Source organism: Bos indicus x Bos taurus, chromosome 25 (assembly GCF_003369695.1).
Source record: "Bos indicus x Bos taurus breed Angus x Brahman F1 hybrid chromosome 25, Bos_hybrid_MaternalHap_v2.0, whole genome shotgun sequence".
NCBI classification, from domain to species: domain Eukaryota; kingdom Metazoa; phylum Chordata; class Mammalia; order Artiodactyla; family Bovidae; genus Bos; species Bos indicus x Bos taurus.
The window spans coordinates 14,328,929-14,355,546 of record NC_040100.1 but is presented as its reverse complement, the minus strand read 5'-3'; the positions used below and the strand labels follow the sequence as shown (position 1 = coordinate 14,355,546).

Here is a 26,618-nt window from a genome sequence, read left to right as displayed (position 1 = left end):
TCACATATATATAGTATATAAATAATATATGATGAATGATATCTTTAAGATCTATGAATTATTCATATATATATATGCACACACATATATATGAATGATTTCATTCAAGTCTGGCAAGTAGGTGGTATTTTTTCTGTTCTACTGATGAGAAAACTGAGATTGAAAATTCAGTCTGAATAAGAAACTTTTATGACGTGCTGTGTATTAATAGATTACAGATAGAAAAAAGTGAATACTGCTATACCATGTCAAAATTACCAATGATAATGAATTTATACTATTCATACTCAGTGGGCATACAGGTATAGCAGCATTTATCAGGCCTTGTGTAATTTTGTTTATTCAAAATATTTTCAAAAGTATAGATGAGAGACTTCTCTGGTGGTCCAGTGGCTAAGACTCCATGCTCCCAACACAGGGGGCCCAGGTTCAATCCCTGGTCAGGGAACTAGATCCCACATGCCGCCACTGAGTTCGAAAGTTCAAATGCTACAACTAAAGATCCCACGTGCGACAACTAAGACGCAGTGCAGCCAAAAAAAAAAGTATAGATGAATTCCTTCCTGGAAACATTCATACAGGGATGCATTATCTACCAGCTGTTTTACAGGTCAGATGACTCCAGCTTTGAGTTACCACTACAGCAGCAATACATCCTGTTTGCTTGTCGAGGCCTGTAGTGGCCCTCATGCAATGAGAGAAGAACTCAGGAGAAGCTAGGAAGACACCAAGGTATCTCAAGACAAATCATAGTCTTTCATCTTGTCTTTGGGATCCCTTTGGTGTATGAACAGCAGTCAGTGTATCTCCTAAAGTTTGCTTTAAAGAACCTCAGTATCCACCTTTTGATATTAAACAGTCAGCATTCAACCCCTGGACATTTGACATCCCTGTCAAATGCCCCCAGAGTTGCTTCAGTTGCAGACGACAGTTTCAGTCATTTGGAAGTGGGCAGGAACAGCCCTTGCTTTGGCTTCCATCCTTTTGTTTTGCATATCAAAGCTCCTGGCAGGCAGCTAAAAGCATCCCAAACTGAGGGAGAGTGTGCCTCTCCAGTAGTCCTTCTGAAGCAGCTGTTCTCAGTGGTCCATCCCCCTGCTTGTCTCCCCTGCTGTGCTGGGCTCACAGCTGGAAAGGAAGTGGTGTCGTGCAGGGAAGAACAAAGTGAGATTAGAGTACACACCTCTAATGCATTCTGTTTGTCTGCCCTAGGGAAGACTGCTGCCTTTTTGGCCACAGAGAAGTTTCTAGGACTGGCTGTCCCCTGCTGAAATGAGTGGAGTGTATGTAGCATGCCTACATCTCCTGCTTATTTGCTGGTCTCCTTCCCCCGAGAGGGTGGGATGTCAGCACACGTTAGGACCCTCCTGAGTGACCTGCTTCCCATGTACAGCGCTCTCGATCCTAATTACATGCACAGCCCTGCGGAGAAGGAACCCAGCTGGGATGTGTGCTTTCTGTTAAAACTGCTCTGGCCCTCATCTTTTCTTACCAGAGTCCAAACTTTGTTTTCAAGGGGAAGGTTTAAAAATGGGATCCTGTAAGCAAAATTGGGCAGTTTCATCTTGGACTAGGTTGTCTGTACATGTTCTAATGTTTTGTAGAACACTCGTACCTGTTGAAATGTTTGATGTGTGGATAATGTTAAATGTCTTAATTATTTAAATAATTCATTGTATTGTTTCTGAGAAGTTGAATTACCACATACATTTACAACTTGATGACTTTTGTATTTTATTTTTCAAAATAAAAGCTTTAAATGTGAAGCAGTCTGCTAGTTTACATGTTTTCATTGCCGTGATTTTAGAGAAGCAATAAGACATATCAGATGATGATCTAAGAAACCAAAGTTTCTTCAGTTGCTGTATTTCAGATATTCTGAGTGGAGTTTTTGCTGTAATTTATTTCAGAGAGACCCACTACCATCCTTTTGTCTCAGAATCCTGTTCTTTTGTTTCCTTCTCAATTGTCTGGTGTCCATAAAGTCTAATTTCAGAGAGACTTCCCCTGATGCCCTTTCTGCCAACCTCATTCACAATATAATCTTATCACACTTTGCAGTGTTTTTAATTTGCAGTTTTTAATGTTTCTTGACTTCTTAAATTGTCTCTTACATTAGATGGTAAGATCCTAGAAGGCAGAGATGTGTCTTTTTGTGTCCATTTTTGTACCCCTGACACCTAGCAAAATGTCTGGCACATTGTAAGAACCTAGTAAAATATTTGGTAAATGATTAATCTTCCCAGAAGCCTCTAACATATCAGTTTCAGATGAAGAAACAGAGGCTGGCCTAGTCAAGTCATTTACGCGAGGCCCCTCAGCTAGTGCCACGGACATGGTTTCAAGCCTGACCCTACAATCCTTCTTTCTGCTCCACTCCCCTAGCCCTGTCCCCTTCAACTGAAAATGAATCCTGCTGCCAGAGCAGTCCTTTGTTCAGCACTGTGTCTTAAGTCACTCTTTTGTTCAAAAACCTTTGATTCTCTAATGCCTCACACATGACATCTGAACTGTTCTGCCTCCACAGTGTGGCCTTGGCACCCCTTGTGAACAGTACACTTCCTCCCTGGGCCCTTACACTATTTTCTGCTGCTCTCAGATGCCCAGAAACCCAATCCCTCTCCTGTCTCCCTGGGAAATCCCAGCTCTGTTATGGGCTCAGCTGTCTTAAGTCCCATTGCTTGTTACTGCTCTAGTTACTGCTCCAGCCTCCAGAAAGCAATAAAATCAGCTTTAGCATAATGTAATTCGTGTTTTTGTTTTTTCCTTATTTCCTGTATTAGTCTTATGTTACCAGCATTGTAGGGAGGAGGTCACACACCCTTCCAGAGCCTATTAGAATGGGAGGCAAGGACATTTGTAAACTATAGCCCAGCCTGACTCCAATACTCAGCCCTAGGTGAACATATGGAGAAGGCGATGGCACCCCATTCCAGTACTCTTGCCTGGAAAATCCCATGGACGGAGGAGCCTGGTGGGCTGCAGTCCATGGGGTCTCGAAGAGTCGGACATGACTGAGTGACTTCACTTTCACTTTTCACTTTCATGCATTGGAGAAGGAAATGGCAACCCCACTCCAGTGTTCTTGCCTGGAGCCGTCTATGGGGTTACACAGAGTTGGACACAACTGAAGTGACTTAGCAGCAGCAGCAGCAGGTAAACATAAAGATTTTTATTCCCTATGGCTGCCCAGCTCTGGAGACTCCACCTTCATGATTGGGATTGTATTGGAATAGGAAAAGGAACAATTGCACAAAACGGCTGGCTCAGGAAAGAAGAACCACTGCACAAGTGGCCCAGAGAAGCAGATGCTATGGTGTCTGCATCCCCATTGACATTCCTTCCTTCACAAAGCCTGATTTTCCCATCTGAGCACATTTCTTTTGAGCCCTGTAAAGGAAAGCATTTCTGTTCCATGGGACATCTTAGAGCACCCCTATGAAGATGACTGTTTGTGAAATGTTATGATTCGATGGAATTAAATGGAACTCCTGTTGAACAAATGAAAGACATGTGGAGTAAAATTTAAAAAGAGGTAACCGGGTGAGGGACCAGGGGAAGATGTGTCTGTCACCTGTGAAGATCAGAGAGCTGCTTGGGGCCAGCAAAGCCGTGGCTGCAGCCATCAGGTGAACCTGTGGAGCCAGGGAGAGGCCAGGGTCCTCAGTGTCTGAGGAGCTTGGAGAGAGCAGCATCCATGACGAGTCATAGAATTTCAAAATGAGAGGAAAAAAATCTTAGTAATCACTAAGGCTCATAATCACTCTAGAAACATTTATCGAGAACTTCTCATGGTCCAAGCCCTGTGCCTGAATGCGTGTGTCTAAACTCATTTAATTCTCAAAATCACACCAGAGGTAGGTATTATTTCTACCTGCATTTTCACAGTGGAGAAGGCAATGGCACCCCACTCCAGTACTCTTGCCTGGAAAATCCCATGGACGGAGGAGCCTGGTAGGCTGCAGTCCATGGGGTCGCGAAGAGTCGGACACGACTGAGCAACTTCACTTTCACTTTTTACTTTCATGCATTGGAGAAAGAAATGGCAACCCACTCCAGTGTTCTTGCCTGGAGAATCCCAGGGACGGGGGAGCCTTGTGGGCTGCCGTCTATGGGGTTGCACAGAGTCGGACACGACTGAAGCAACTTAGCCGCAGCAGCAGCATTTTCACAGACACTGGGTCAGGAGGCAGTACTAGCTTTCCAGATCAGCTAGTAAGTGATGGAATCAGGATGCAAGTACAGGCAACCTGGCTCTAGAGCCAACACCCTTACCCACCACTCTGCCTCTCAATAATCATCTTTTTACTAGAATAGAAACTTGTCATTAGCACTGAGTGACAACTATTTAAATACCCCCCTTGTACTTAGTCATTTGCTGGGTATAATTATTGTGCCAAGAAGTGCTGCCTTGTAAATTTTATGATCTTGGTGAAAATCAAGAAGAATGTACATAAAACAATGGGCTCTAGCTAACAAAACCTATAGTATTACCTACCACAACCTGACTGGTAGGTGATGGATAAGTAATAGTCTAGGCAGGACTCCAATGTTGCCCCCAAATTTGTCTTCCTAGGGACCTCCAGATCCTGGGGCTGTCTGGGCTTTTCTCTGGCAAGACCTATATTTTGGGCATTGAGCTCCCTTCCCTGCTTGTTTATCACTATCTTCTGTGGGGAATTTAGGTCTTTGCATAAAGCTGAGCTCTCCTTTTCTGAATTGGGCAAAAAAGATAATTTGTATTCATTTTGGATTTAAGTCTTAATAAAGCACACTATTTGAGGGTTTTTTGTTTGTTTGTTTGTTTTTGCAGGGAGGAATTCTGGTTATATATAAAAATAAATGACTGATTCTCCCTTTGGAATTTGCTGATTATTACTGGACATCCAAAATTATATTTTTCACAATCAGATCAGATCAGATCAGTCGCTCAGTCATGTCCGACTCTTTGCGACCCCATGAATCGCAGCACGCCAGGCCTCCCTGTCCATCACCAACTCCCGGAGTTCACCCAGACTCAACGTCCATCGAGTCAGTGATGCCATCCAGCCATCTCATCCTCTGTCGTCCCCTTCTCCTCTTGCCCCCAATCCCTCCCAGCATCAGAGTCTTTTCCAATGAGTCAACTCTTCGCGTGAGGTGGCCAAAGTACTGGAGTTTCAGCTTTAGCATCATTCCTTCCAAAGAAAACCACTATTTTGTTATGTCTGGTAGAAATGGCTTTATGGCCTTTCTCTGAGATGGAAGCTCTAAATGCCCTCTGTTGGTCAAACATGGAATAACTGCTGAATGTACAGAAAAGTAAATACGGAAATACAGATGTGTGTAAAAGTTTCCCCACAAAGATGTCCACTGCAATGAAGTTTAGAGAAACAAAAAACTGGAAAAGAAAACTAATGAAAGGCAGGTTTAGTTAAATGATTTATGGTACATCCACATAACAATATTCAGCTAATATGATACTGTAGAAAATGTTCATAACAAGGAAAAATGTTCACATTACATTAAGTGAAAATTTGAAATCACAAAGCTGTTTGGTTGCTCCCACTTCTGTTATTTAAAGGATGGATAGAAAACTAAATGGAGTCACTAAATTGAAAGACAACAGAAAGGACATGTGCCAAGACATTAACAGTCTCATCTCTTTGTGGTGGGGTTGTGGGTATTTTTATTGTCTTTCTGCTTAACCCTGTTTTCTAAATGCTACAATCATCATGAATTACTTTCAGTAAAGAAGTGAAAAACAATGAGAGCTTTATAAAAGAAATAAATCAAGAGATTGAATGCCCTAATCTTAGAAAATCTGGGGTCTAGAGTAGTACTGTGACTTACCCAAGACAAGCCATCTAGTTAGATTTAACAGGAACTTTCCATTCACTTATTTTCTGATGTCTCTTTATTTAGCCATTCCTTTTGATGAAAAATCAGTAAAATTAATAATCAAGTCTTGGCTATTGGTTGTTCGTCACAAATGAGTGGCTGAGACTTGAATTAGAAATGAAGCTTTGGTATTTCTGTACATAACAAGCAGCTCCCTTGTTGCAGTCTATTGAAACTCAGCCCTTGACACAAGTGTTTATAAAAAAGAAGAAAAATTTCTAAAAAGACATGAAGCTGGGTATTAACTATTAAGGCATTTAGATGGAGCAAAAGATCACAATGCACTTAGATCTATTTCTCTTGTGTAGGGATTCAGTTCAGTTCAGTCTCTCATTTGTGTCCGACTCTAAGACCCCATGGACTGCAACACGCCAGGCTTCCCTGTCCATCACCAACTCCCAGAGTTTACTCAAACTCATGTCCATTCTGTCAGTGATGCAATCCAACCATCTCATCCTCTGTCATCCCCTTTTCCTCCTGCCTTCAATCCTTCCCAGCATCAGGGTCTTTTCAGATTGAGTCAGTTCTTCACACCAGGTTGCCAAAGTACTGGAGTTCAGCGTCAGCATCAGTCCTTCCAATGAATGTTTAGGACTGATTTTCTTTAGGATGGACTGGTTGGATCTCCTTGCAGTCCAAGGGACTCTCAAGAGCCTTCTCCAACCCCACAGTTCAAAAGCATCAATTCTTCAGTACTCAGCTTTCTTTATAGTCCAACTCTCACATCCATACATAACTACTGGAAAAGCCATAGCTTTGACTAGATGGACCTTTGTTGGCAAAGTAATATCTCTGCTTTTTAATATGCTTTTTAATATGTTGGTCCTAACTTTTCTTCCAAGGAGCAAGCATCTTTTAATTTTGTGGCTGCACTCACCATCTGCAGTGATTTTGGAGCCCCCCAAAATAAAGTTTGTCACTGTTTCTGTTTCCCCATCTATTTGCCATGAAGTGATAAGTCCAGATGCCATGATCTCAGTTTTCTGAATGTTGAATTTTTCACTCTCCTCTTTCACTTTCAAGAGGCTCTTTAGTTCTTCCCTTTCTGCCACAAGAGTGGTGTCATCTGCATATCTGAGGTTATTGATATTTCTCCCAGCAGTCTTGATTCTAGCTTGTGCTTCATCCAACACAGTGTTTCTCATGATGTACTCTGCATATAAGATAAATAAGCAGGGTGACAATATACAGCCTTGATGTACTCCTTTCCCATTTGGAACCAGTCTGTTGTTTCATCTCTAGTCCTAACTGTTGCTTCCTGACCTGCATATTTCTCAGGAGGCAGGTGAGGTGGTCTGGTATTCCTATCTCTTGAAGAATTTTCCACAGTTTATTGTGATCCACACAGCAGAAGGCTTTGGCACAGTCAGTATAGCAGAAGTAGATGTTTTTCTGGAACTCTCTTGCTTTTTTGATGATCCAACACATGTTGGCAATTTGATCTCTTGTTCCTCTGCCTTTTCTAAATCCAGCTTGAACATCTGGAAGTTCACGGTTCATGTACTGTTGAAGCCTGGCTTGGAGAATTTTGAACATTACCAGAGTGTGAGATGAGTGCAATTGTGCGATGGTTTGAGCGTTCTTTGGCATTGCCTTTCTTTGGGATTGGAATGAAAACTGACCTTTTCCAGTCCTGTGGCCACTGCTGAATTTTCCAAATTTGCTGGCATATTGAGTGCAACACTTTCACAGCATCATCTTTTAGGATTTGAAATAGGTCAACTGGAGTTCCATCACCTCCACTAGCTTTGTTTGTAGTGATGCTTCCTAAGGCCCATTTGACTGCACTCCAGGATGTCTGGCTGTAGGTGAGTGATCACACCATTGTGATTATCTGGGTCGTGAAGATCTTTTTTGTATACTTTGTGTTTTGTTGCCACCTCTTCTGAGTATCTTCTGCTTCTGTTAGGTCCATACCGTTTCTGTCCTTTATTGAGCCCATCTTTGCATGAAATGTTTCCTTGGTATCTCTAATTTTCTTGAAGAGATCTCTAGTCTTTCCCATTCTATTGTTTTCCTTTCTTTCTTTGCACTGATCACTGAGGAAGGCTTTCTTATCTCTCCTTGCTATTCTTTGGAACTCTGCATTCAAATGGGTATATCTTTCCTTTTCTCCTTTGCGTTTCGCTTCTCTTCACAGCTATTTGTAAGGCCTCCTTAGACAACCATTTTGCCTTTTTGCATTTCTTTTTCTTGGGGATGGTCTTGATTCCTGTCTCCTGTACAATGTTATGAGCCTCCATTCATAGTTCTTCGGGCAATCTATCAAATCTAATCCCTTGAATCTGTTTGTCACTTCCACTGTATAATCGTAAGGAATTTGATTCAGTGCCGGAGTCCAACTCCAGCAGCCAGGGATTCAACCTGAAGAGGTGAACGGTGTCGGTGAATGAGACAGCCTCTCATTTTTCTTGGACTGCCTATTTATTTCAAGTTTAAGATTCTCTTTTATACTTTTACAAAAACATTAGGTCAGAGGTTTGACATTTTCAGTTCCCCCTCTCCCAGATTTATTATCTCCATAAATCATTGTTGCTCTTCAGAGTTCCTGCTTCAGTGATTATCTCAGAATCAGCCTTATCATCTACTATCTACCTCTTCTAATGTGTCCTGTAGTTAACTTGTGATTACATTGTAACTCATGCTACATTCCTCAGTTTACTACTTATCTTCCTAAATCCTGTTTGCCCCTAACATCCTGAGCTCACTGTCTCTTAAAAAGGCTTCTAGCTATAGTGTCTCTAAAAATTCCTAACTTCTATAAGCTATAGTAAAATATTCTAGTTTTACAACATTTCTTAAATCTTTAACTTCTAACTGTTTTAATTATTTCTAAGCCCTAAATTCAGTAAACTCCTTTGCCATAAACATTCTCACAAATAGGCTTCAGATATCAATCCCTCTCATGGCCTCAAGCTACAATGTGCTCATCCTGGAACACTCTTTTGTAAAAGTCCTTGAACAAATGTCAATGATTAACTTTATGAATTATTTTCTGAGCACAGCTGCAGAAGGCTTTGTGCCTTCTCATGCTCCTCTCAAGAACAATAAGCACCTTAATATTCCTTTTCAGTCAACTCAGCCTAGGAGAGGAAAAGACAAGTCAGAATTACAAGGCCTAACTCCTTCATCCCAGGATCCGTGCCTGAGGAATGAGGAGAGGGGGCTGGGGGCTGTGCCTCCATTTTGTCAGTAATGCCTAAGGCAGCTCCCGACAATTCAGGTCATACCTGAAAGGTCTAGTGGTTTTCCCTACTTTCTTCAATTTAAGTCTGAATTTGGCAATAAGGAGTTCATGATCTGAGCCGTGGTCTGCTCCCAGTCTTGTTTTTGCTGACTGTATAGAGCTTCTACATCTTTGGCTGCAAATAATATAATCAATCTGATTTCGGTGTTGGCCATCTGGTGATGTCCATGTGTAGAGTCTTCTCTTTTGTTGTTGGAAGACAGTGTTTGCTATGACCGGTGCGTTCTCTTGGCAAAACTCTATTAGCCTTTGCCCTGCTTCACTGTGTACTCCAAGGCCAAATTTGCCTGTTACTCCAGGTGTTTCTTGACTTCTTACTTTTGCATTCCAGTCCCCTATAATGAAAAGGCCATCTTTTGGGGGTGTTAGTTCTAGAAGGTCTTGTAGGTCTTCATAGAACCCTTCAACTTCAGCTTCTTCAGCATTACTGGTCGGGGCGTAGACTTGGATTACTGTGATATTGAATGGTTTGCCATTCAAATTCAAATGCCATTCTCATCTCAAATGAGCAGAGATCATTCTGTCGTTTTTGAGACTGCATCCAAGTATTGCAATTTGGACTCTTTTGTTGACTATGATGGCTACTCCATTTCTTCTGAGGGATTCTTGCCCACAGTAGTAGAGATAATGGTCATCTGAATTAAATTCACCCATTCCAGTCCATTTTAGTTCGCTGATTCCTAGAATGTCGACGTTCACTCTTGCCATCTCCTGTTTGACCACTTCTAATTTGCCTTGATTCATGGACTTAACATTCCAGGTTCCTATGCAATATTGCTCTTTACAGCATCGGACTTGGCTTCTATCACCAGTCGCATCCACAACTGGGTGTTGTTTTTGCTTTGGCTCTGTCTCTTCATTCTTTCTGAAGTTATTTCTCCACTGATCTCCAGTAGCATATTACCCACTCCAGTATTCTTGCCTGGAAAATCCCATGGACAGAGGAGCCTGGCAGGTTACAGTCCATGGGGTCACAAAGAGTTGGACACAACTGAGTGACTTGACTTCACTTCACTGACCTAGGGAGTTCATCTTTCAGTGTAGTATCTTTTTGCCTTTTCATACTGTTCATGGGGTTCTCAAGGCAAGAGTACTGAAGTGGTTTGCCATTCCCTTCTCCAGTGGACCACATTTTGTCCTGGATGGCTGCAGGCTGTGCCCCGTGAGCCACCAGGCGTCCTGACTGTGAGCTAGAGAAATAACCACATATGCTTCTGTGAACCTACTAGACCCCCTGTGAAACAGACGTGGTCACAACTCCATTTGTCACTGAGACTCCGTAATGTTTGTGGCATGCAGGATTTAGTTTCCTGACCAGGGATTGAACCTAGGCCCCCCTGCATTGGGAAAGTTCTAGATTGCTTTCTCCTAAGATGGTAGGCACTGGAGTGGTGGCTGCATGGTGCTGGAGCAGCTGTGAGGAGATACCCCACATCCAAGGGCAGAAAAGCCCCAGCGAGATGGTAGAAGGGGTGAATTGCCGTTTAGAATCAAACCCCATTCCCGCCAGAGACACTCAGAGGGCTCAAACAAAGCTTCTGTGCACCAGGACCCAGAAACCCCACAGGGACTGAGACAGAACTGTGTTTGAGTGTCTCCTGTGGAGGTGCAGGTCAGCAGTGGACTGCCGCAGGGGCAGGGGCTCTGGGTGCTGCAGACTTGGGCATGGCATAAGCCCTCTTGGAGGAGGTCGCCATTAACCCCACCACAGAGCCGCCAGAACTTACACAGAACTGGGGAAACAGACTCTTGGAGGGCACAAACAGAACCTTGTGCACACCAGGACCCAGGAGAAAGGAGCAGTGACCCCACAAGAGACTGGTCTAGGAGTCTCTGGTGGAGGCGTGGATCGGTGGTGGCCTGCTGCAGGCTGGGGGCACTGAGTGCAGCAGTACATGCATGGGATTTTTTGAAGGAGGTCGCCATTATCTTCATCACCTCCACCATAGTTTGAAGTTGAAGTGAAGTCGCTCAGTGATGTCCAGCTCTTTGTAACCGCAGGGACTGTAGCCTACTAGGCTCCTCAGTCCATGGAATTTTCCAGGCAAGAGTGCTGAAGTGGGTTGCCATTTCCTTCTCCAGGGGATCTTCCCGACCCAGGGATTGAATCCTGGTCTCCCACATTGCAGGCAGATGCTTTACCTCTGAACCACTAGGGAAGCCCTCCACCACAGTTTCAGTTCAGTTCAGTTCAGTTCAGTCGCTCAGTCGTGTCCGACTCTTTGCGACCCCATGAATTGCAGCATGCCAGGCCTCCCTGTCCATCACCAACTCCCGGAGTTCACCCAGACTCACGTCCATCGAGTCAGTGATGCCATCCAGCCATCTCATCCTCTGTCGTCCCCTTCTCCTCCTGCCCCCAATCCCTCCCAGCATCAGAGTCTTTTCCAATGAGTCAACTCTTCACATGAGGTGGCCAAAGTACTGGAGTTTCAGCTTTAGCATCATTCCTTCCAAAGAAATCCCAGGGCTGATCTCCTTCAGAATGGACTGGTTGGATCTCCTTGCAGTCCAAGGGACTCTCAAGAATCTTCTCCAACATAGTTTGGCCCCAGGTAAATAACAGGGAGGGAACACAGCTCCACCCATCAACAGAAAATTGGATTAAAGATTTACTGAGCATGGCCCATCAGAACAAGACCCAGTTTCCCCCTTGGTCAGTCTCTCCCATCAGGAAGCTTCCATAAGCCTCTTATCCTTCTCCATCAGAGATCAGACAGACTGAAAACCACAATCACAGAAAACTAACCAATCTGATCACATGGACCACAGCCTTGTCTAACTCAGTGAAACTATGAGCCATGGTGTGTAGGGCAACCCAAGATGGACGGGTCATGATGGAGAGTTCTGACAAAACATGGTCCACTGGCGAAGTGTTGGGGTTGGTAAACTACAACCATTGAGCCAAATCTGACCACACCGTTTATGTCTTATGACATAATTTACTACAAAACCTATGACATCACTTGCGTCTTGTCTATGGCTGCTTTTCCTCAATAGCAACGGAGCTAAATACAAACTCTATGGCCTGGTAAATTGAAAATATTTACTCTGGCCCTTTACAGAAAAAGTTTCAGACCCCCTACTCTTATAGATTATTTTAATCCTATATTGCCTCAGGATATTTTAATGTTTTACCAACCCACTCCAGTATTCTTGCCTGGAGAATCCCAGGGACAGGGGAGCCTGATGGGCTGCCATCTATGGGGTTGCAGAGTCAGACACGACTGAAGAGACTTAGCAGCAGCAGCAGCAAAGGACTCTTAGCTGACAGTTCCAAACAAATGGAACAAATATCAGCGCTAGGAAGCCCCCAAATGGCAAATTGTTTTTCTCCGATACTCTTTTACTGTCTCAGAGAAGCAGGCCATTTCTAACCTCAAATCTAGGGCAGTTTCTAAGTGGGCGGGGGTCCCTGCGGGGGAGAAAGGCTGTGGAATGGTGGAGCCGTCCCAAGAGATGGGGACCCCAGCAGACAAGGTGCATTTTATCAGGGCACGGGGGATTATATTTCCCGATAAATTCTTTTCCCACTTGATGGAATCATATTGAATAAAAGATTTTTTTTTGATGTCTGATCTTATTTGGTACTCTTAGAACATCTCATTTTTGACTGGACTCAGAAATAGAACCTCTCAGAGAGGACAGCCTCCGTCTCTTGGCAATCTGTTCCTGCCGTTTTTCTTTGGCCTCCTTCATTCTCTTGGCCAAAAGGTTAGCCTCTTTAGTTTTCTTAGTATGCTATTTCTTCAGAGCAATACACCGGTGTTTGTGTTGCAGAACTCGTGGAGTCACGAGACGCTGAATCTTGGGTGCTTTAGTCCTAGGTTTCTTACCGTCTTTGTTTAGAGGCTTTTGCACAACATACTGGCGGACATCATCTTCTTTAGAGAGATTGAAAAGTTTGCGGATTCTGCTCGCTCTTTTGGGACCCAGGCGATAAGGCACTGTAGTATCAGTGAGTCCAGGAATATCCTTCTCCCCTTTTTTCACGATGACCAAATTGAGAACACTCAGACTGGCATCCACAATGCAACCCCATACAGATTTGCACTTTCTCTCTCCAGTCCTCCTTGGTCTGTAACAGGAATGCCCCTTACTCAGTAGCAGGCGAACTCAGCCATGGGTCAAGACACCCTGCTTCATGGGGAAAGCCTGCTTATCGTTCCTGCCACTGATTTGGACCACATAACCCTTCCATTCTTCACCCAAAGCATCAGCAGCAACTTCTGTGGCCATATGCTTCTCGTAGAAGGTACAAAGTTTTCATTCATCATCTGCTTCATTGAGCTTCCGGCAGCCAGTGGGCGGGAAAGAGATGTTCAGCTTCATTCTGAAGCAGCCGACAGCTTCCAAGGTGCCACAAAGAGCTGACTAAAAGATTTTTAAACTGTGAAGTGCTTAAACCTGAACTGATAAGACCAGTGAAAATGCCACTCAAGAGAGTGGGAGGGAGAACTGGGGATGTGGCTCCAGGTAACTCAGCCAGCCACCAGTGAGATTTGACTGTAATGCTTCCAGAGGTGCCTGGAACAAGAGTTCACTTAGAGACATAAAGGGGTGGGAGAGTAATCGGCAGCAGTTGGTAGGACAGCTACCAACTCAAACCAAATTGCATGCATGCTAAGTCGTTTCAGTCTTGTCCGACTCTATGACCCCATGGACTGTAGTCCACCAGGGGATTTTGTCCATGGGATTCTCCAGTAGGGAATACTGGAGTGGGTTGCTATGCCCTCCTCCAGGGGATCTTCCTGACCCAGGGATCGAACCTGCATCTCTTATGTCTTCTGCATTGACAGGTAGGTTCTTTACCACTAGCACCACCTGGGAAGCCCTCAAACCAAAATAATGAAACACTATTTTCAGGGGACTTCCCTGGTGGTCCAGCAGCTAAGACTCTGCACTCCCAGTGCAGAGGGTCCAGGGTCAATCCCTGGTCAGGGGACTAGATCCCACATACTTGCAGCTAAGACCTGGCACAGCCAAATAAATAAATAATTTAAAAGAGAATAATAAAACACTATTTTCATAGGATTCTGGATGTGATTGTTATCATTATTTTAATTTTTACTTTTTGGCTGCACCATGCGGCATGTGGGATCTTAGTTCCCCAGCCAGGGATTGAACTGGCACCCTCTGCAGTGGAAGTCTTAACCGCTGGACTGCCAGGGAAGTCCCAAGTTTGTTTGTTTGTTTTCCATTAACTTTTATTGGAGTATAATTGATTTACAATGTTGTGTTAGTTTCTACTGTTGGATGTGAGTTATTTTTGCATCTATATTTTACGTTTTATTATAATTAATTCATGGAAATATAAAACATTCATAAAAACTGACATACAAAGAGCTTAGGATGAGAACACTTTGGGGCCCATGTCATCTTGCACAGTGAAAATATGGTTACCAGTTACCATGGTTACCAATGTGCACTTCAAACCAAAGAGCCCCCCCACTGAATGTTCTGCCCTGGATAACACCCCTAGGACTTTTCAGAACTTGAGGGGTGCCCCTTCTCACCAACCCAGCATGATGCCATCCTGAAATTCCCTAGCTCTATGATATCAATAACAATCCATGTCTTTATATACTAATAATACCAATAAAATACTGGAGAAAAAAAATCTACAGAGAGAAGTAATTATTTGAACATTTCTTTCATGTATTCATCTGTTGAGTTTCTACTCTATGTCAGGCATTGTTCTGGACCATGGAGGCTGATTACAGAGATGAATAAGACAGCAAAATGGATGCCCTCACCCTAGTTCTGAAAATCCAGGAAGGTAAAGACCAACAGGGGACCTCTGCTGCACCACAGCAAAAAAAAAGTTTTAACATTTCCATATCCAAGATGGTCTGCTGAAAAAGCAAGAAGCAGGCCTCCAACTCAGGGTCCACTTTCCCCCTCCAAATCTCAAGTGCAGGGATCTGCTTGGTGAAAGTTAAGTCACCCGTAGAACCCAGGATTCAAGATACTATGGAAAAGTAGCTTTTAGATTTCAAGTTTCTGGCATTCAGTGAGGCACACTTGTGGGGGGTAGATGGGATTCAGAAAAGAAATGAGAGAGCCAATCTGAACATCAGCCATATTTTTCAAGTGGACAGTGGGTAAGGCTAAGGAACAGCAGTGGTTAATGAATGGGGGTGTGTCAGAGGCTGAGAGAGAGCTGAGCCGAGTTCTGAGCAAGTGTGTCCTTAGCCAAGCTTTTGTGCCTTGGGACTTGGGAAGCTGCTGACAAACAGCCTCCTCCTCAAAGCTGGGAGAGAAAGGAAAGGCCAGTCCTTCAACTGGAAGGAAAAGAAGATGGATGCTTTTGTTTCCATTTTTATTTCCTTTATTGTTCTTATTCGCTGAATTAGAATTGGGAGAGAAAATTCAGTAGTTGGATCAGTACTTTGGAAATCTGTTGGCATTCAAAAGTTCTTTTCTTTAATGAGGCATGGAGGATAGAATCCAATTGACTAATTGCAGGGTTCCATGCCTGTAGGACTATCTGTTTGAGTGACTCCTGGAGGAAAAATAATCCCAGCAATGTTTAAGTGTCTGTGTTCTGAAAGAACCCACCCCTGCACGCCATGCCCCCTCCAAGGCTCATTGACCCTTTTCTCCAGACCTCATGCGGACTGGCCTGGAAATCATTTCACTGCAGGCTGGGGGTAGCCACTGCCAGCGAAGTGCCCTGCTTTCCCAGAAAACCTGCTCCAACCCCTGCCTACTTGCTCAGCAAATCCTCATTCCAGGCAGCTGATCTTGGATGTCCCCTCACCGTGTAAACAGAAACCAACTGGGAAACTATATTCTGGAAGAAAATATATTCCTCAACCGAAAAGGAAGATAAAAACTCGAACACATTCAGTAATGTAACCATGATGGCACATGGGCTTTCCTACATCCCGAGTCTCTGGGGCTCCCTTCCTATTCTTTTTATAAAGCCTTGCTTTAAGGTGTAGGAATAAATGTCACCCCAATAGCCCTTAGCTCTCTGGTTTTCTCTATGGATTCCTAGGGGAGGAGAGGCCATCTGGCAGAGGGGATAAATGAACCAAGCTGGTCCAGGTAACTCCTTGTTGCGTTACCTACTGAACCAACCCAGGATCTACTCAGACTTCTTGTTACATAAGATAATAAACTTCTCCTATTATTTAAGCTAGGGATCCCCAACCTCTGGGATCTAATACCTGATGATCTGAGGTGAAGCTGATGTAATAATAATAGAAATAAAGTGTACAACAAATGTAATGCACTTGAATCATCCAGAAACCATCCCATCCACAGAAAAATTGTCTTCCATAAAACTGGCCCCTGGTGCAAAAAAGGCTGCGGACCACTGATTTAAGCCACCTTTGGCTGCAATTTCTATTACAGCTGAAACTTCCTAAGGATGGAAAGAGGAAATTTGTTATAGATATTGTTCAGAGAGGCTGGAGCAGGTAGTGAGAGCCAAGAGATGGCCTCAAGGGGCCTTCATCAGGGCAGTGCTGCTCAAAACATGGTTCGAGGACCTGCAGCATCAAAATAACCTGGGCGTTTGTTAGGAATGCAAATTAAAGGGCTTCACCCCAAGATGCACCAAATCAGAGTCTCTGGAGGTGAGGCTGGGAATCTGTATTTTACCCCTCCAGTAATTCTGATGCAACTATATTTGGAGAAGGGCTTCCCTGGTGGCTCAGATGGTAAAGAATCTGCCTTCAATGCTGGAGACCCGCATTCCATCCCAGGAAGGGAAAGATCCCCTGGAGAATGGAATGGCAACCCACTCCACTATTCTTGCCCGGAGAATCCTACCAAGAGAGAAGCCTGGCAGGCTACAATCCATGGAGTCACAAAGAATTGGACACGACTGAGCAACTGGGCTGGGAATCTGTTTTTTAAGAAATTCTCCCTCCAGTAATTTTGATGCAACTGTATTTAGAAAAAACACTGACCTAGGAGACTTCCCTGGTGGCTCAGACAGTAAAGCGTCTGTCTACAATGCGGGAGACCTGGGTTCCATCCTGGGTGGGGAAGATCCAGTGGAGAAGGAAATGGCAATCCACTCCAGTACTATTGCCTGGAAAATCCCATGGACAGAGGAGCCTGGTAGGCTACAGTCGCAAAGAGTCGGACACGACTGAGCGACTTCACTTCACTTCAGGAGACTCCTACAACTGGGAGTGTGATTGGTCCAACAGAGGAAGTGTTGTGCCTCTTGCTCATGGCTGACCTCCCTGAAGCTGTTTTAATCCTCTAGACCTCAGTTTCCTTTTCTGACACAACAATGTGAGATTCAAATGAAGAGCCAGATGTAAAAACGGTTTGAAAGAACTAAAATCTTGACCCCCTAGGAGAGGCCCTGAGCTGACTGTCATACCAGGAGACACGGATTCCAAGGCTGCAGACAGACGTGTTGGCCCAGGCTGGACTCCGCCTCCGCAGCCTGTGAGCTTATTTAGACAGGGCGTGTCTTCATCCGTGTCTCCAGGTGTCCAGAGGAAGACCTGACGCGTGGAGGGTGGAGAGTTACGCCATTCTTAATCGAACTCAATCGCCCCTGTTTTGAATTTCCTTTTTCGGATTGCTGCTTGAGTCAGTCGGGAAAGACTGGAAACCCAGGTTCCGTCTCTGCGGTTAGAGGAGGGCCAGCCCCTGTTGCAGTGCTGCCCTTCCTCTCCTACAACCTCAGTGACCTCAGCCTCCTCCCTCAGGAAAGGATGCTCAGGTTTTCCATTGAGGTGACCCGGTCCTCCGGGATTCGGATTTCCCCGGCCTCCGAGGCCCAAGGATGCGCAGGACCCGTTGCCCTGGAAACGTACGAACGATTAAGTCGTAAGCCCTCTCTCTCCTCAAGTTTCTAGGTGTCGACTGGGATGCGGGAGCCACCCTCCCCGCCAACAAGAAGGCCCGGCTTAGAGGTGGTGGCCGCGCGCGCGCCCGTTGCGCGGAGCGAGTGGTAGCTGGTGGAGAGGGCGAGCCCGCTGACCAGACGGCCAATCAGAGCCGGGAAGGCCAGCGGTCTGGCACCTGATGGCTACTCAGGCGCGGGCTGAAAGCTCTGTCTGCCCTGAGATTGGTCGAACTTCCTGCCAATCGGGGGCGGGCGCTAGCGGGATTCGGCCAATAGCGTGATGCAGCCGGGTCAGACCAGTGGCCCTGTGGTCCCCGCAGTGGTCGGCTAGCCGGTCGGCGCTGAGGGAGTCACCGCCCTAGAGCCTGCGCGCACTGCGCTCTCGGCCCCTCCGGCCCCGCCTGTCGGCCGCGCCGCGTCATGCCAGGATCTGCTGGGTGCTAGTGCCCGGGCTGCCGCCCTCCCGCCCGCCCGCCCGCCCAAAGCCGCGCCCACTGCCCAGAGCCAAAGGGATGGTGGTAGTCACGGGGCGGGAGCCAGACAGCCGTCGCCCGGACGGTGCCATGTCCAGCTCCGACGCCGAAGACGACTTTCTGGAGCCGGCCACCCCGACGGCCACGCAGGCGGGGCACTCACTGCCTCTGCTGCCGCAGGAGGTACCTGGACCCGGGGAGGGGTTGGGGGCGCGGGAAGGGCCGCAGAACGAGGAGCCAGTGTCCGGCAGAGCTGACCTTGGGATGTGAGCGGCGCGGAGGTGGAGGGTGGGGGTCGGGCCGAGGGCAGCGCCAGTCCTCTTTGCTCCCCTACAACCCCGCTCCCACCACCCACCGATCCCCGCCCCCCTTGTCAAACACACCAGGTGTGTCTTCCCTGTCCCAGGAGGCACCTGGCCCTCCCATCCGCCTCCTTCCAGGATTCACTGCCTCCTGGGTTGGTACTTCCATCCCTTTGTCCCACCCTTATCTACTGGAGGAGGGAGGGTAGCCATGGGAAGGGACCCTTGGAGCTCCAAGAGATGATAGTGTTTTCTAGAGAATCCAAGAGGACGCCTGGGTAGTTGTGCAGACCCAGTCTCCAGCTGCCCAGAGAGTGGGGTCAGGGGCAGCGTGCAGATGTAAAGCAGGCCAGTTCATAGCTGTAGCCTTACCCACCCGACAGCTCCATGGCCCTCCCTCCTAGATGCTGTGCTGTGACGCACCGTGGCTTCCACTGGTCTCACTGAACGCATGTGACACTATCTTGTGAACACCTGAAATGACCCTTGGGAGGAAAGAAGGCGGGGCCCTGCTGGACGCTGAAAACAGAGGCTAGGAGATAGGGGCTAAGGTAGTGGCAGACCTGGACGCATGTGACAGGTAGCATTCTAGATGAAGGGACTCAACCCCAGAAGGGCAAGGTGGGCCTGGGTGAGGCTCTTGGGAAGTTTCAGTGTCGTCTTGGGGTTAGGAGGCTGTGGTCTAAACATCATGGGACACTTGTGAAATGGGCAAAACTCCAGGAGGACTTTTGTAATAGAAGAAAGAAATGAGCCACTGGAGACACGGGGTGCCATTTGTGTGTGTGTGTGTGCGTGTGCTGTTACTGGGAAACAGTCTGTTTTGAGAGAAAAAGCATAGGACCTGGAGATTATAGGCCAGCACTCCAGTGCCAGCTCTTTCACAGATTAGATGGCTCCATGTGAGTAATGTAAAATATTGCATGGCTTCATGTGAGTAATGTAAAGTATTATTATCCCCCAATAATATTTGAGTCCTTGATGTGCACATAGAATAGTTTTAGTGGAGCTAGCTGTTGAATAAGCAGCAGGCATTTCCTATGTCCTCTGGGTGCAGACGAGTAACGTCACCTACATTCACAGAACTGTAAATGCTTGTCTGTCTGATTCATCATTCATTTGATGCTTATTTGAGGTTTTACTATGAGCCAGGCATACTGCACAAGACCCTGGACCACTTTGATGTACTGTGTTTCTTCCTCCTTTTATTTCACAAAGGATTTGAATGTTGGGAGAAAGGACTATCTAGATAAACACACACAGACTTTCACAGAGCCCGAGCGATGTTGTAATATTGAAGTATGCAGTGGGATACAATTTTAGTTAATCTGGAGGAGCTTTGTGGGAATATTAGAGAGAATTGGCCTGGTTTCTTTCAAAGCCACAAGTAGTGAAGAGATTAGGAGGGGGAAAAAAAACCCTGAGCATATTAGGGAGAACCTAGAGTTTCTCAGGGCAAATGTTGGTTCCCTTATTCCCTGCCCTTGACTCCAGAACTGTAACTGGACTGGGGACTAATCTCACTGCACAGATTAAGGAGGGAAGCAGAGAGGTACAGAGGGTGAGGAGTCGATGCCTGGCGTTATTCAACAAGCATCTGTGAGCCTTGCTCTGGGTGGCCTCAGAATAGATGAACAAGATGCTGTCCCTGCCCTCGAAAACTTGGGCAGTAATACAGAACCACCAACAGCACAAAGCACCTATTGTGCAAGGCACTATTATAGAGGAGAATGTGGGTATAGTGAAGGCACAATGGTGGGAGTGTTTAGTTAAACCTATCTTGGGGCAGGCAAGGGACGACAGAGTAGAATTGCTCACGCAGGACTTCCCTGGTAATCCAGTGGTTAAGACTCAGTGCTCCTAAGGCATGGGTTAGATGCCTAGTCAGGGAACTAGACCCACATGCTGTGACTAAGACGCCTGAGCAGCCAAATAAATAAATATTTGAAAGAAAGTAAAAGAAAAAAATTTCTCACAGAGCAGGGGATCTTGAACAGAAGCTCTTTAAATGAATGGATGCTGCTAACCCATAGGGTGCCTTAGTGTGAATTAGCACAAGGGCGCACAGCTGGGCTAGCGGAGCCTGCTCACCCGGGTGCCCTTGCGCAGCGAACAGCACACACTGCCGTATGGGGCAGTTGCATTTGCTGAATGGACAGAAAGAGTGACAGGAGCACTGGGGACATGAGCAAAGGCACAAAGATGGGAAGTTCAGAAAGCGGAAGGAGGACAGCGAAGGCTTTGAACTCTGGAGCAGAGGTGGGAGGACTGCAGGGAAGAGACCCGATTTAAGAGCTGTGGAAGGAGGAGGGAGAGGACTTGGTAACGGATGAGGGGGTGGGGGGATGGGAGAGAAGCGGTCAGAACGACGCCAGGCTTTCGGGCAGCCCGGGCTTGCCACCCCAGCTGCTGGATTGAAAGCGCCGGCGATTCCTCCCCAGTTCCCTGAGGTCGTCCCCCTTAACATCGGAGGGGCTCACTTCACTACACGCCTGTCCACCCTGCGGCGCTACGAGGACACCATGCTGGCGGCCATGTTCAGCGGGCGACACTACATCCCCACCGACGCCGAGGGCCGCTACTTCATCGACCGCGATGGCGCGCACTTCGGGTACGTACTTCCCTTTGCCGTCACCTGCGCGGTCCTGGTGAGTGAGTGGCCTGGGCTGGGACCCAGGACCGTGATACCTTCCATAACACCCGGAAGAGGAGATAACCTGCTGGTGGGATTTAATAAATGTGCACTTTGAACTGGATCGGACTTCTTAGTTTCTTTCCCAGAGGAGGCAAGGACAGCCCCAGACATCCCAGGTAACATACATTGGGTAGGTGTGATGAAACCGCTTCTCTGCTATGCAAAGACTGGAAAGTGGAATTCCACCAGCGTCAGCATCACCATTAGGGAGGAACATGGTGTGTGGCGGTGGTTCCCAGACTTCTTGGAATAGTTAAACAGGGAGTTCCCTGGTGGTTTAGTGGTTAGGACTCCATGCTCTCCCTGGCAAGGGCCTGCATTCAGTCCCTGGTTGGGGAACTAAAGATCCCACAAGCTTCACAGTGCAGTGATAAATAAATAAATAAAAATAAAACAGGTAAGAGGAGGACCAACATAGGGTTGCCATCCTATAGTATTGCCAAGTCTTAAAACCTTCAGTTGTTACTGTCATTTTAACAGTAAAACACGGGAAGACATAATCTCAAAAAAAAAAAGTCTTTCCCAGAAATAACTTCTGACAGCTTTACACACAAGTTAAAGACTCTGTGTTTCCGTTTCCTTGTTTGTGAAATGAGAAATAATTATAGCTGCTTTGCAGGCCTGTCATGTGGATTAAATAGAGTCTTGGTGTGACCTTTGGCCAGGTCCTTTGAGTATATGGCCTAAGCTCTTTGCCCCATCCATCTAACTTTGGAGATGACTGGAGAACTAGCATGGTCCTTGACCTTGAACAAAAGGAAACCCTCCACTGCTACATCTCTGTGCCAGCCTCCAAGTAGGCTTGCCCACACCGGGAGGAGGGTCATTTTTCATCCTCAGAAAGGAGCCTCTGGTCAAATAATTTGCTTTGAAGCATCTGGATTTCCCCATTGGGCTGTCAGCTGCCTCCAATGCTGAGAAAACAAAGTGTCACATCTCTCTGCAGAGCTATAAAAAGATTTTTGTTTGCAGGCTGTTTGGGGGAGGAAAGTGCTGGCCCCAGCTGGCATCTTCCACAATACTCCTCTCTGGACCTGGCCCCGGGGTTATGCTTTTCAGAGCTCACTGAGGTTTGCCCTCGAGCCTAAAGGACTAATTTTGGAAGGAGTGTTGGGGAGGGGGCACTAGGTTTGGCCCTGGGCTGCTGTGCCCATGCTCAGGTAGCCACATGGAGAGTGGCAGGGCCAGGCAAGGGTGTGGCAGAAAACAGGATATTGTGGCATTCATCCTCAGACTACTGGACTCCAGTGGCCTGTGGTTCACCAGCAGCCTGTGAAGTTGTGGAAAGATTCAGATGAAAGAGTTTAGGGCTTTTCTCCATGGGTGAGCACACGTGCCCCCAGCACCCACTGTGGAGGCTGCTTGGGCCTCCCTTAGGCTGGTTTCCAGTTGGGCTCAGTACATAGCTCTTTGGACTAAAGTCTGGACCATTGTTGGTGTGAGCTTGGAGTCACCTGTGTCTGCATCTGGGCCTCCGGCTAGCCATGGCTCCTTTAGTAAGAGGGTTCCTTAAGCTCTCTGAGCCCCAGTTTTTCCTCATTTATAAAATGGATGCAAGAGAGCACTTACACCGTGTCATTGAAGGGATTATATGGGATAACACCTGAATAGTGGCTGACAGATTATTGCTTAGTGAGTTCTGGCTGGTGTTGCATCATGGTCATAAACCAAACTATTGAGGTAACAGCTTGATGTTGGGGTTTACTCATATACCCTCACAGAAGAGCCCTTCCACACCTGCCAGTGATAGGTCCAATGACTCTTAGCACTGCAGAATCTAAAGAGAGAACTGAAAGAGCTGAATTTTTATTTTAAGAAAATACAGTGTGTCATTTTTATTCACTCCCAAAACCAGTTCAGGTGTCAGGGCTAGGCAGTCATCTTCTGTGTATAGCATAATACTGATGGCAGGGGTGGGTGGGGGTGCAGAACTCGTCCACGTGGCTAGTGGGAATGAAGTGCTACAACCACTTTGTCAAACAGGCATTTATGACCAAAAAGTTCTCCTGCTGACATTCACTTAAGAGGGATTGGTCCCCAAGTCCACAAAAAGTTTACAGGGAATATTTATCACAGCTCTACTTTAAGAGACCCCAAACCAGAAACAACTAAAATGTCCATCAGTAGGAGAATGGATAAATAGTCTATAGCACACCCATATAACGGTGTGATACTTAGCAATAAAAGAAAGAAAAACAGCAAAGGAAGGGAAATCCTGCTGCACACAACATAGGAAATCAATCTCAAAAACACTAGGTTGAAGGGAAGGAGCCAGGCACAAAGAGGACATACTGTATGATTCCACTTACATGAATTTCAAGAAGAGGCAAAAGTACTCTTTGTTGATAGAAGTTAGACCGTTTGCCTCTCTAGTGATTGGCTGGGAAGAGGCCCAAGGAAACTTTAAGGAGATGGGAATGTTCTGTATCTTGATGTAGGTGGTGGTGGTTATGGGTATATTCATAGGTGATATTAACTATACCCAATTAAAATATATAAAGAGGTTAAATATATATTTTCATTTTTCCTATATGTACTTAATAATTATATTAATAATGGTACTGATAACAACCACTAACACTTATTGAGGGCTTACTCTGTGCCAGATGTCTTTCTTTCTTGACCGCACCATGTGGCATGTGGGATCTTACTTCCCCGACCAGGAATTGAACCCATGGCCCCTGCATTGGGAGCATGGAGTCTTAACCACTGGAAGTCATTGTGCTAGGTATTTTCTAAGCACTTTTTATATATTAACTTATTTAATCCCCTCATAACATGATGGGGTAGTTTTCTGACTTTCTCCCCCATTTTATGGAGTAGAAAATCAAGGCACAGAGAGATTAAATTCTCTTACCTGAGGTTACACAGTGGGCCACCTGGGTCCAGAGCCTGTGCTCTAACCTCTGGGAGGCCCTGTTCGGGCCCATCAGCTCCCCCTCACCCGTCCTCTTTCCTTCCTGCTCAGCGATGTGCTGAACTTCCTGCGCTCGGGGGACCTGCCACCCCGGGAGCGCGTGCGGGCCGTGTACAAGGAGGCCCAGTACTACGCCATCGGGCCCCTCCTGGAGCAGCTGGAGAACATGCAGCCACTGAAGGGGGAAAAGGTGCGCCAGGCATTCCTGGGGCTCATGCCCTACTACAAAGGTGAGGGGGCCACGACCCGGGGCAGTCGAGATGCGAGGAGGGAGGGTTGCGAGGCATCGGTCAGTGTCGGGGTCCCCACCAGGAGAGGGGGGGGTCACGGCTTCCTACACACCTGTCATACTTGGGATGGGAGCGAGTCCCGCTTCCCTTCCTGCCATCCTCTCAGTCACAGGGGGAGACTCAGGTGAAATAGGGCCCATCTTGCCTGCAGCGTCATCAAATTGTATTTCAGAAAGAGACCCTCATCGTGTCCCATTGGTTTCCTTTGGCCCTGCAGAACCGCCCACCATCCCTGGTGAAGTTTGTGCCCCTCATGGGCCCACAGAGTGCCCTCCCTGGGGGTCTGTCTCTCCCTCCAGACATCACTGGGGTGGTCTCTCTCTGCTCCCTACCCTACCTCCCAGCCTCGTCCAGTGATGGGCTCTGTGTTCACCTGCCGTAGACCACTTGGAGCGGATCGTGGAGATTGCCCGGTTGCGCGCTGTCCAGCGGAAGGCCCGCTTTGCCAAGCTCAAGGTCTGTGTCTTCAAGGAGGAGATGCCCATCACCCCCTACGAGTGCCCGCTGCTCAACTCGCTGCGCTTCGAGCGGATCGAGAGTGACGGGCAGCTCTTTGAGCACCACTGCGAAGTGGACGTGTCTTTCGGGCCCTGGGAGGCCGTGGCTGACGTTTACGACCTGCTGCACTGCCTGGTCACGGACCTGTCGGCCCAGGGCCTCACCGTGGACCACCAGTGTATCGGGGTGTGCGACAAGCACCTCATCAACCACTACTACTGCAAGCGCCCCATCTATGAGTTCAAGATCACATGGTGGTGAGTAGCACTAGCGGGAGCAGAGTCCCGTCAGGGAGGGTAGCCGGTCCCCTTGCTGGCTCTGGGAGCGAGGTCCCCGGAGGGGCTCCTGGCTGCCCCAGCACCTCCTGATGTGAGGACGGGTCCTGAGGCTCGGCTCCAGGGGGACGGAGGGGCAGCCCTGGTCTCCCCGGCTATACCTCGGGGCCAGACTCGAGGCTGGTGGCCCCCAGGGGACCTCGGGCGGTCTCTGCCCGAGGCTGATGGGGTCCAGTTAGCGAGGGCTTGACCGGCAAGTCCAGAGAGGTTTTGTCATTTTCTTGACCTTGCAAGAGAGTTTGTGCCCTTTTAGAGCCACGTTGCCAAGCTGATGTAGGTGTAACCACTCTTCCACTCTTGTGCGCAGTGTCTCAGTATGAACCTAGAACACGGTGGGGGAACTTTGCCCGCGGGCCCCCCAACAGCCCCTGGCTGAAGAGGGAGCATCTTGTTTCCTTCTTCCCCCAGCGACAGCCCCACGCTTCATTTTAGGATGTGGAAAGAGTCTTTTCCTCCAAGACATACTCTTCACCACCTTTTGGAGATGTTACCCTAGTTGCCAAAGCCATGCACCAGATTGGCCTTAGAAAAGCACAATGTTTACAGCCCTGCCTCAGGGCCTGGGCTTCTCCTCCTTTCCACCAACCTGCCTTGCTTGAAGGGTGATTGCCTCCCAGGGCTGGAGTGTACATTTCAGGGACTCCTTCTGAAGTCAGTCAAGCAGGCAGGATGCCTAGATCTTTGAGATGTAACATCCTTTCTAGAGGCTCAGAATCCCTGCTTGGCCGCTATTCCATGTGTTAGGATCCAGTTTACGGTGAACCTCCCTGTACGGGGAACCCCTGTTGCTTTTTCCCATCAGTGTTCTCCTTCCAGGAGATTGTCTGTCTTGGGGAAGGGAAGAAAGGGCTGGGGGAGAGGCGCAGCTGTCCCTGGAGCTGAGGGATGACAAGCAGGAAGCCAGTTTGGAGAGAAAAAGATCCAGCAGCTTCTCCTCCACTGTGTTTCCTTCTTGCTACAAGTGCAGCCTGGGCCACCAGTCGGGGGTGGGTCTGTGGCCCCAGGAAATACTCTGCGGCCCCAGTCTTTGGAGCAGGGCATTCCCACACCACGTGTAGGGGTGCTCCCTGCAGTCGCGATTGAACTTAACTGCTCCCGAGTGCTCTTATAAGATTTTTTTCCTATGAGCCTCATCGGTCTCATTCTTCCAGGAGGAGACT

At 47.2% G+C, this 26,618-nt stretch overlaps 2 protein-coding genes and 1 pseudogene across 7 annotated transcripts in view; 2 read left to right on the top strand and 1 right to left on the bottom strand.

The window, feature by feature from the left end:
- The window catches only part of TPST1 (tyrosylprotein sulfotransferase 1), a 116,279-nt gene extending 114,509 nt beyond the window's left edge, over window positions 1-1,770 (top strand). The window contains exon 6 of the mRNA XM_027526967.1: window positions 1,213-1,770. The gene's annotated coding sequence lies outside the window, so the exon portion shown is untranslated. The remainder of the gene's footprint in view (window positions 1-1,212) is intronic.
- A 10,660-nt stretch (window positions 1,771-12,430) lies between these two features.
- Window positions 12,431-13,739, bottom strand: LOC113883537 (annotated as a pseudogene).
- A 4,389-nt stretch (window positions 13,740-18,128) lies between these two features.
- The window catches only part of RABGEF1 (RAB guanine nucleotide exchange factor 1), a 71,176-nt gene continuing 62,686 nt past the window's right edge, over window positions 18,129-26,618 (top strand). For 2 of the 6 annotated variants that reach the window (XR_003508770.1, XR_003508769.1), the window contains exons 1-4: window positions 18,129-18,604; window positions 21,165-21,334; window positions 24,387-24,565; window positions 25,008-25,380. Coding sequence is in view for 3 of the 6 variants with exons in the window: in XM_027528109.1 (XP_027383910.1) it covers window positions 18,461-18,604; window positions 21,165-21,334; window positions 24,387-24,565; window positions 25,008-25,380 (866 nt within the window). In the remaining 3 variants the exon portion in view is untranslated. The remainder of the gene's footprint in view (window positions 18,605-21,164; window positions 21,335-24,386; window positions 24,566-25,007; window positions 25,381-26,618) is intronic. The other 4 variants (XM_027528103.1, XM_027528102.1, XM_027528109.1 and 1 more) reach the window with 3 other exon arrangements.